Source organism: Adiantum capillus-veneris, chromosome 6, assembly GCF_014529385.1.
Source record: "Adiantum capillus-veneris isolate H3 chromosome 6, ASM1452938v2, whole genome shotgun sequence".
Taxonomy (NCBI): domain Eukaryota; kingdom Viridiplantae; phylum Streptophyta; class Polypodiopsida; order Polypodiales; family Pteridaceae; genus Adiantum; species Adiantum capillus-veneris.
Window position 1 is genome coordinate 156586329 of NC_140936.1, and position 10874 is coordinate 156597202.

The following is a 10874-nucleotide window of genomic DNA, read 5'->3' on the forward strand; positions in this document are numbered from 1 at the left end:
TGATGCTTGGGATGTATGTGTTACTTGCTATGTGTGGCTCTCTTTTCAATAAGCCTTGGATTTTCAAATAACATTTTCTAGCTTTGACTCAATGCATGTTGTGATGCTTTTCTTGACTTCCTAAATTTTGATGGATTGATCACTCCTACTCCTAATAACCAATATGTAATTAGTCTAGTATATCACTCCCTCAATTACATGGATATGTAATCTTGTTTTAACGGTTTTTTTAACCTTTCAAAAGGTTGGAATGTCACTCAGTCAACGTCAAATGTTGTGACAAGTTGTGGTCTAAGCAGTAGTGTTGTGACCGTAAGAGTATGTCATAAAATCTAATATCTAACCAACCCAAATGATTTTCTCACATTAAACTGATCATTTAATGTGGGAGAATAAATGGAAACCACAGTTAGAATATAGACATTAGCTTAAGGATCTATCTCAACACGGGGCCAATGGTAAAAGGGGTCCAAACGAGAGATGGTATGTCAAAGACCAAGACTAGCTAATGGAGTATAAAGACCTTAGGGTTAGCTTCATTAAAGACCTCCTAAGGTTAGTGTTAAAAGTCATTTGACCTCATGCAAGCTAGGGTTGTGCTTCAGGTGGGAACCCCGCCCAAGCTTGAAGTGCTTGTCGTGCTTGCTGACTAAGGTGCTTGAGGTTCTTAATGACTAATGTACTAAGGTGTTCCATGACTAAGGTGCTTGAGGGATTATGGTGTTCAAAAATTCAAAGCATATCCCTACTCATGAGGGGGCAAGCCCTCTTTGTAGGAGCTAGAGAGAGAACATACACCCTCACACAAGGCAAGCTTAGTATAAAGAAAGCAACTAGGCCACTTGTCAAGCTCCTCTTCATGTTGCCCTCCTAGGGTGCCTAAAGCCTATTGGTTGTCCTTCCAAGGGGTCCAATGATAATTTAGGTAATTTAATTAATTGTTTTTTGCATTTATCGTCCTCTCGCTGAAAGGGGTAAGGACACTTGTCCTAATGCTACCATTGTTGCTTGATATGCACTAAGCATGTGATTGGCCAAGCTTGAGGAGGTCCAATCAAGTGCAAGCTAGTGCTAGAAGAGGGGGTCGACCAAAGCAAGGAGGGATCTAGCTTGGGGGGTATACTCTCCCACACACACACACACTCTTTCATTGTGTGAGTTGCAAAGTGCAATAGCTCCATCTCCTTCTCCAAGCTTGTAGAGAAGTTGAGAGCCTACACCACGTCACAAGGAACACAAAGGTTGTATTGTACCCAGTCTCTCTTGTTGGGAGAATCTAGAATACAAAAGCCTATTGGAGGGGGGACTAGCTCCACATAAGTCAGGTCCTCGACTGTTGTCAAGTTCTCTAAAATCTCTCTTGCAAAAGTATTGTTCATGCCAAGTTAATTAAGTACTATGGTTATGTTGCTACTGCTAATTATGTTCACCCTCTATGTTCTCAAAGTAGTCTCAAAAAAATGCTCACTCTAATTCTCTTAATTCCGCTATTCTCAAAGTTCATAGGCCATTTCCATTACAGAGTAGCCTTATCAAGTACGCAAAGAAATGGTAAGTGTGCCATATTCTTCAAATGTAGGCAGTCTTATGTATGCTATGATAGCTACGAGGCCAGACATTGCATTTGTAGTGGGAGTGGTTAGTCAGTATATGGCTAATCCTGGCAAGCAACATTGGATAGTAGTGAAACACGTCCTCCAATAGTGGTGGGAGATTTAAACATTCAACAAGTTCCGGTTTTGCATTGTGATAGACAAAGTGTCATTGCTTTGGCAAGAATTCTTGTGTTTCACTCCAAGTCAAAACACATTGAGGTGAGGTAATATCTCATTCGAGATGCATTGACGGATAAGCGATAGGAGCTTGTCAAGGTCCACACTAATGACAAGCTAGTGGATGCTCTTACAAAGAGCTTAGCTACGGAGCGGTTTGCACATTGCATCGAGTTAATGTGTAGCGTGAACAAATTTGTGCAAGGGTGAAGCTCCCGAGCTTCATGGATGTACATACTAACTTTAGTCATAGCCACTTACGACCACATTGGCCTTTAAGTGGGAGATTGTTTGAGTAAAGGCCTGTGACCACCTGCTCATGACTAACACCCTCCATCTACTAACTCACTAACATTATTTTACCCTTCTCACATATACAAAAAAGGAAGCACGCACTCTCCTTCTAGTGTGATATTTCCCCTAATTACTCTTCCCCTTCCCACATGCATGCACATGGGCACAGTGCCTTCCTCACAGGCTTGACCAAAGGTCAGTCAGTGCCTTAGTTTCATTTAAGCTTTTATGGCATTAGCCAAAAAAAAGAAATATTTTGAGATGAAAATCTTTCACACAAAGCCATCAAAAAAGATGGCTTTAAGCGTAATAAGCTTCAAGGAGGATATGTATATAGGCTTAGTTCAGATTGCACTAGGGATGCTTTCACCTTTTCCACTCAAAATTCAAGGAGACTACGCAAGTCCAATGTCAGTTTCACACACCATGGCTCACGAAGGGTGGATGGACTCTCTCACAAAAAGCGGGGTGTGTTAGGTGTTCCCTCCGTCCCATTGGTTGAGAAGAGAGTCTCTCACCCATGGACAAGCTTTAAGCCTGGAACACACACGTCAGCACTTAGGCATAAGTCAGCACGCCACCTAGAATGTGGGCAACAAGGGAGTGCATAGTTTGAATGGCGTCTAGTTTAGCGAAAACCACAAGGGTTGTCTAAACTCGGTCATTCTATGAACCCATCCATACAATGGTGGATTCTTGAATGACACGATTGAGTTTAACATAGGTGGTGGTCTTGGAGGGTGAGGTGTAGCATGCCTTGTGTTGTCTCGTGCTTGTTTTTTTATTTTCCTTCCCTCTTACAAATGTTGAGGGTTGTATATAGCCCTCCTTTCAATATGCAAATCCATAAATATGATGTAGTGAATCTCTCTCTCTCTCTCTCTCTCTCTCTCTCTCTCTCCCACCCACCCACACACACACACACACACAAAGGTGTGAGTGGCTTACAAACAATTTTTCTGTTTATTTTCTTATTGTGAAACCTATCAATAAATGAGGCTTATTGTAGAGGGGCCAGCTTTAAGGACACAATGCTTATGTTACTTGGGATGTATGTGTTACCTGCTATGTGTAGCCCTCTTTTAAATGAGCCTTGGATTTTCAAATAACATTTTCTAGATTTGACTCAATGCATGTTGTGAAGCTTTTCTTGCCTTCCTAAATTTTGATGAATTGACCACTCTTACTCCTAATAACCAATATGTAATTGGTCTAGGCTATCGCTCCCTCAATTACATGGGTATGTAATCCTGTTTTAATGGTTTTTTGAGCCTTTCAAAAGGTTGGAATGCCATTCAGCCAAAGTCAAATGTTGTGACAAGTTGTGGTCTAAGCAGTAGTGTTGTGACCATAAAAGTAGCCTTATAAAGTACGCAAAGAAGATTTACAGGATTGCTCCCACTCTCCCACACCCACGTGTCAAGGGTTGAACCCTAGTGGGTGCGCTTAGAGCCCCTCACCTTTATCACTAGGCCAACCGCCTTGAGACACACACACACACATTATCTTAAGAGAATATCCTTTGAATCAAGAATGAATGTTTTGATCTGTGTGAAAAGGCAAGAGACACATTGTTATTGATACTACAATTGACAAGTAGCATCAAGGCAACTTCTAGCAATTAGTCAATGTCAATTCTATTGTAGAATAGCAAGCTGTTTGTGCTCCCAATGTCCGATCGTGCCACTAACTAGCCCAAGCCCTCTAAAAAGACTTTGCACAAACATGACCTCTACACCCTCCCATAACCTCTTCTCAACCGAAGCTTTGTGCTACCAGCAATAAATTTTTCTAACTGCACCTTTTTGGGCTATAGTTGTGGCTCTACGCTACAACCCACTTTACGAATCACCCCTTGCATAATGTGTGTGAGGTAGTGTGGGTAATCTAGTACCAATCATAAACGATTTTTATCCCTCCAAAATTACGATTCTTTTCTTGAGTGCCTCTAAACTAGCTTCTCTACCCTAGTGGAACAAACAAAAATCTACCCACAAGTGGTTGCAGATGATGTTCACTCTCTCAACTCAGAGCTCCAATGGCTATGAGACTACTCACCAATTTACAGCAATATTAGCTACCACATGAAGGTTATGAAATTGCGAGGTTAAAGGTAATTAACCACTTGAGATACAGCCATGTATAGGCAATAGAAAAAATCCATGTATAGGCAATGGAGTTCTCCAAAGAGAAGGCAAATCTTTTTCAAAAGATTTGATTTCAGGCTCGATGAAGAGAATGTAATGAGTTTTGAGTCTGCAAGATAAATATTCAATCTGTTGGGGGGTTATTCCTCAGTGATCAACCATACTAGATAGGTGGGAAATCACCAATCTACAACACACAGGAAAGTTGTCTTGGCATTCGAGGGATAGTAACCTTTGCTATTTATCATTTGCAGTTTGCAGACTTCACTATTCTCAACAATATCAATGTGAAGTTGGAAATGGAGCTTTTTACATTAATGTGTGCTAAGCTTTGCCCTGGCTATTTGTTTCCAAATGTACAACCATTGCATTAATCCGTGTAGGTACTTTCATGTGTAGCAATTACAAGTTTCCAATCATACCACACATTGCCACCAACAGAATAGCTTTTGGATGCATCGAAAGTCTCAAATGATAGGACAAAGCCTCGAGAATTAAAATTAACTGTAAATTGTCTGATAGAAAGGTGTAACAGAACATACCACACCAACTTTTGCATAGAGCCTTACTCTTATAAATTCTTTAAAAATAGGGGATTTCCATAATAATCTTATTATCACTCTCTCTCTCTCCCATAATAATCTTATTATCACTCTCTCTCTCTCTCCCCCCCACCCCCCCACCCCCCAAAAAGACTCTGCCGCATATATGCACTAATCTCTCTTCTACGTGAAAGAAAACTGATTTGAGGCAATGTAAGAGTAGACGTTGTGCCCTCGTGGCAGACCTCGGCCGCTTGCTCTCTACTGTTTGAGACATGTAAGATTGACGTGACTCAAGGGGGCTCTACATATTCTGGATACTTGTAGATTATTGGGTGCCTTTGAGTTGGCTAAGGGATACCAAAGATGATGCGGTTGGTTTGCTGCTGATATAGCACTTGCTGTGGGCGAGGGTGAGAGGGAAGCTGGAACTTGGAATGCTTGGGCTAGCACTAAGTCTGAGGCTTTAGTGAGAGGTGGGTATCCTTCTTTTAGAAATGTTTTTTTTGTGGCCACAACCATTGGGTTGAACCCCCCAATACAGACACCCCCAGATTAAGTACTAAGTACTAGCCGAGTGGCAGAACGGTTAGCATGATGCATCAAGAGCTGATTGGTGGGTGTGCAGGTTCAAAACACTCGATCTTTGCTGTGTTTATCTCACCTGGCAGGTGTGTCCGCCCATTGGGACCCTTTTTCTCACACGATGAATCAGAAAGCGCCGTCGCATTTTGAAAACCGCTGACATTGCCTCATACCCTAAGGCATAGGCTCCCATTTCTGCCCTCTAAACACCTCCACCACCGCATCACACAACAGTGAGCACTTTTCACTATCTTCCGCTGACCGTCTCGATTAGTCTTCTGTTTAACCAGGTTAACGATGAGAAGTACAACTGTGCAGATAGCTAATGCTGAGGAAGAAAAGGGCCTACCGTAGATGGCAAAGAAAAAGGTAACAGACAGCATAGATTGATCGAACAATCCCCTCTCTCTCTCTCTCTCTCTCTCTCTCTCTCTCTCTCTCAGTGAGCTTCAAAATCTCTCAGCCTTGAGTCTGTGCTACTATCTACACATCCTTAATGAGAGCAGTCCTTCACAACCATAGTTAATGTTCTCCATTGTAAGAATTCGCAATTCGTAATAGCCTTTAGTTCAAAAAGGCAGTAGAAGGGCTAGTTTATATTAAAGCCTAGCAATCTACTTTGCTAATAAGCATGGAGTGAAACTGGCCGAACTAGGCACGGAGTCGGAAGCTTGTAATTGAAAAGAGTGACAGGGCTACACCACCTTGGTGATAGAAGGCTTTTTGAATAATAGCCTACATAACCTATTATGGCCATAGATAATGCTCATCTATTTCTGATAATAGTATAAAGATAAGGATTAATCTTCACCAGAAATGCAAAGACTGATCCCCAATTTTAGTGATGTAAAGCTAGCTGTCATGGAGCATGCTTATCTGCCCCATGTAAACAAATCTGATAACCAAACTACAATGGCCAATATGCCATGATCCACTTGCAACCAATGAATCAAACTCAAAAGTGCCATTTAACACTTCGAGAGACAATTGAAGTCATTGCAACATCTGTGTCAGACTGGCAATTGCACACCCATAGGACAACAACACTGCACTTCAATAACAAACACGGAATATACAACACATCCCCATAAATTCGACACAAAATGCCAAAAAGCGGCTCCATGGTGTGTAAAGCCTTGCCATAGCCTCTTAGAAGATTCACGGAGAAAAGCAACCATACTAACACAATGTGAGGAGAATCATGCACATGACCAGAGATACAAAAAATACCTGCAATAACAGCAGTCATACACATCAACGTCCTCGCATCACCATACATCAGGCACCTCATACATATGCCTTAATTCGATAATTGAATCAGAATCCCAAAGCATACACTTCCCAGAACTAATTTAAAATGACAATGAGAACAGCACAGTTGCATAACCAAATACAAAAGCAGGTATAGATTTTCATAGGGCTTTCACTCTTCGTAAGATGAGAACAAGTTCCTACAAACCCATCTTCAGTTATGACAAATCCATCTTAGATGCACACAATGGTAAGGGCAAGGGCAAGGGCAGGCCGGGCAAGGGCAAGCCAAGCATGGGGCCTCGCAATTGGCATGCACTCCTAATGTTTTCTAACATAGGCAAGAGCTGACCGCACCAAAAATCAAAAACAACAGAACCTCAACAAGTCAAAGAAGACTCAATTTTCATACTAAAGTACAATAGCAAATCAAAACACAAAACCTATGATGGTCCGTGGAGAATAAAGAAAACCATCTCTTTTGTGTAGATAACTATTGCTTCTATTGAAGACAAAATAAATGAGAGAAGCTTTCCAAGGACAAGAAGTACACTTTAGATACGTCCAAGTAAAGGACAAAAAACAAAAACCATATACAAAAGGAAAAAATTTTGAAGCTATAAGCTTTACAGCCAGATTCTACAAGTGCAATGCCTAAAAGAATAGTACACAACCCGAATTAAACAGTCTTGAAAATTTGAAGAAATTTAGTGGCTTCTTCAAAGCAACTCAATCCTGAAACTTTGTCAACTTAAGACCTTAGCTTCACTGCTTGTTCAGATATGACGAGAAACATCATCCTGACTCTTTTGGACAACAAATTTGGCATCCAAACTCACATAATCAACACCCAGGAGTAGGTGCAATGCCTAAGAATAGGTGTAAGTCTAGCACAGTTAGTTCCTGACTGAGTTAAGATCAGACTGTAAAGATAATCTGCAAACTCAGCCATAATAAAGGCTATAGTATTCACCAAGTAAGAGCAAATATACTAAATTTACAAATGAGAGACGCAGAGCTCAGTAGCACGAGTCCATTACTGAGCCAACTCCGTAAAAACAATAGAGGCGTTGCTAGAATGTCAGAAGTTTTAGCCAAGGCTGCAATCTTCCGCACATACTAAGAAACTGATAGTCAGAAGTAGAACCCTTCTGACCCATCAGATTCACTTGGGAACCAGAAGACAACTAATACATAAATCAAACGAGTTCAAGTCGCTGCAGAAGGCCAGGATGCATTGACTAGTAAACTACAAAAAAAAAAAACAAAAACCATGCTTCTGATCATATTCATGACAAGGTTTTCATACCTCCTCACTAAAAATTAGTCACAAACCCCCAACACACCACTGCCACACTTTGGGGAAAGGATCTACCTTGATAGGCTGCTTGCCTTGAAAACGCAAAGCACTCACAATGCCCAAAGATTTTCATCTTTAGTTCAGAGATTCCATGGAGCCTAGGAAAACAATAGGCTCGCAACTGGCCATTGCTTTGTTATAAGTCAGGTTCAAAGTGCCATCTACCACCCTCAATCGTATGCAACATTTACCAACCTGTGTATAATTTGCTACCAAAGCAACTTACTCCGTTAAATAATAAGGTGAAGACCTCTGAGGGCCTTCTAAAACAAGTGAAACTTTAAATGCTTCACATGAGGCCATCGATTGTACACCTGTCTCCCTTTTCCTCCAAGGCCTATTTTGTCAGGCCAGAGAGAAAGCACAAACACAATCATACTGAAGGCCAATACAGAATAAGCTTATGATAACAGACTAGACAATATCGCCAAATACGCAATAATACTTTAAAAAGGCATGTTCCAAATGGTAAACTAGGTAAAACCCTGCTCAAGAAACTGAGCAAATAACACTCAGCGGATACGCGACCATGGGTTCAATACACAGATAGCAAAGACGCGTTATCATACATAAAGAACTGCATTACTGAACAACATTAATGCAATTCAAATATGCCCCATCAATAAGTATCCAAAAACAAAAAACTGGAGCAAACTGTCCACAACCAGTGTAAAGCCTAACAAAAGGCATTACACCACAGAAGCAAAAACTGATAATTTGCTTCTCAACTGTGGAATAAAATCCCTGCTACTAGATGTTTTAAGTCGAAATACTTGATAAAACTAGCAGAGCAAATAAACCGTTCCGACAAAGGCAAACCGACAAAGGCAAAAGTATAAAGTCAGATCTCTTTTACTAATAAAAGGAGCTGCGAGGCAGTGAGGAAAGCCCTAAGCCATGTGCATCATGCAGTGCAGCTAAAGACTGGTGAGTACTGGAGAGGGAGTTACTAAGCGGGAGTCCATAAATGGAAGACAAGGAACCAGCAGTAAGAGCAGACTCACGTCCCAGCAACGTTGCAGTGTGTGGCATTAGAGCTTCCATTCCATGTAGAGAAGAAAGCTCAGAAGGCAACCGGCCAAAGCTGTGGGAGCCACCTTGTAAAAAAGAAGGGTTGTGTGACGCAATAAGAGCTGGGTTTGTTACCTCGTACCCCAAGTTAGAAGGGCCTGGATATGCTCTATCCTCTTTATTCTTCTGAGTATCAGCCAGTTTGCACTGCACCTTCTGCCCATCAATAGTTTTAGTCGGTTCCTGCAAACACTTTCTCACCGAATCGTGTGACTTGTAAACAATTAGAGAGTACCCTTTGCATTTCCCTGTCTTCTTGTCAAAACCTAGAGGGCCCTCCTCAATTTCTCCATATTGAGAGAAGAAATTCTTCAAAGTGGACATCTGTATATTCTTGGGGACATTTCCCACATATATTTTGCGAGAAGAGGCGACAGTTTCTGGGCTTACCTGAAGAAGAGGAGGGGCGGAAGCGGCAATTGCAGCATTCTCAGCCTCACGAGCACCTGAGAGGTTGCACACTGTGTTGCGGCCTTCAATCTTCTTGTTGGGTTCCTTGAGAGCACGTAAAGCAGCATCTCTGTGCCTGAAAGTGACAAACCCGTAACCCTTACTCTTACCAGTGCTTTTCTCCACAATCACAGTAGCGTCCTTCACAGCACCATACTCCTCAAACGCCTTCTTGAGGCCGTCTTTCTCTGTAGACCAGCTGAGGCCTCGCACAAAGAGCTTTCGGGCGGCGGGATCTTCATCCGCAGCACTCTGAAGCTTCGATCGTATGTCTGTATACGAGAGTGCCGCCTCTTTCAAGATACCAACAAGCTGCTCCTTGCTGAGAGTTTCTGCAAGCCCGGCAATGTCTTCTTCTGAGAGAGAGAAATCCGGGGTGCTCTCTTCTGTCTGCTGCGCTTTCCTCTTCTTCCCCTCCTTGCCCATGGCGAAAACCTCACAGCACCTCTCTTACCCTAGTGAGAGCTCCAAACGTCCTGCACGTCGCAATGAAATTCTATCGTACTCGAAGTGCTAGGGTTTGAACTCACACAAAGTGGTCGGGTTGGCCACTCGGCGCCTCTCAGTCTGGTAACCTTTGGTCACAAGGTTGGGCGTGCATAAGTAGAGGCCAAGGCCACCTCAGGACTAAAGAACACGGGTCTTGAATGAAGACCCCGTCATAGGATCCACGGAAGAGAACTTTAGGCACAAAACCAGAGGCACACAGCGCTATTCGATTTTTAAAAAGTAAACTCGAACAAATTTTGTAAACTTGGATATCCAAAGAGTAAACTCAGACAAGCATAAGTAAGTGTAAACACACACCCATTTCAACGAAATCAATGTGCACGCACGGTTAGCACATTCGGCTGCCACAACGCCTGTCTAGATTCTAATCCGGGGACAACACGTCGTCTTTTTTTTTTCGTCGTCAGATCTCCTCGAGATCCTCGTCGTCCACCGTCGATCCCATGGCTGGGTCTTCATTCAAGACCCCGTTCCATTTAGTCACGAGGCAAGGGGGATACGCTGCACAAAAAGGGCCGAAGCCAACAACTTGGATAGCCTCTACCCCTTGTCCAAGCTCATGTGGGGGTTGAGTTTCTACCAACTCACCCAAAAACAGATGTCGAACCACTACGATGGGGCTATTGGAAAGTTAGATGCTTTTTGAAAATGTATCATTGGTGGTGTGTAATGCATGCCCGCATGTCCCCAAACAGGACGGGCAGGCATGTATTCGGTGTATTTAGCCTAATAAGTAAGAGGTCCAAGATGGCAATCCCATATAATCATTCAAGCAGAAATTTTCTTACGCCTTTGTCCATTTTCAAGACGTTCCGGTCAAAAAAATTTGTTGCAGGCTCCCAGTCGATCGATGGTTGCCTGTTATAGAAGCGTTTCTTCTTACTGAGCTCAA

General features: G+C 42.3%; 1 protein-coding gene across 1 annotated transcript; it reads right to left on the bottom strand.

The window, feature by feature from the left end:
• Window positions 1-8517: 8517 nt before the first annotated feature.
• LOC147456563 (UBP1-associated protein 2B-like) lies at window positions 8518-10042 on the bottom strand. The gene has a single exon (XM_086514993.1). It carries the CDS (start codon window positions 9896-9898, stop codon window positions 8807-8809), a length of 1092 nt encoding a protein of 363 aa, XP_086371119.1. The 5' UTR covers window positions 9899-10042; the 3' UTR covers window positions 8518-8806.
• Window positions 10043-10874: the final 832 nt, after the last annotated feature.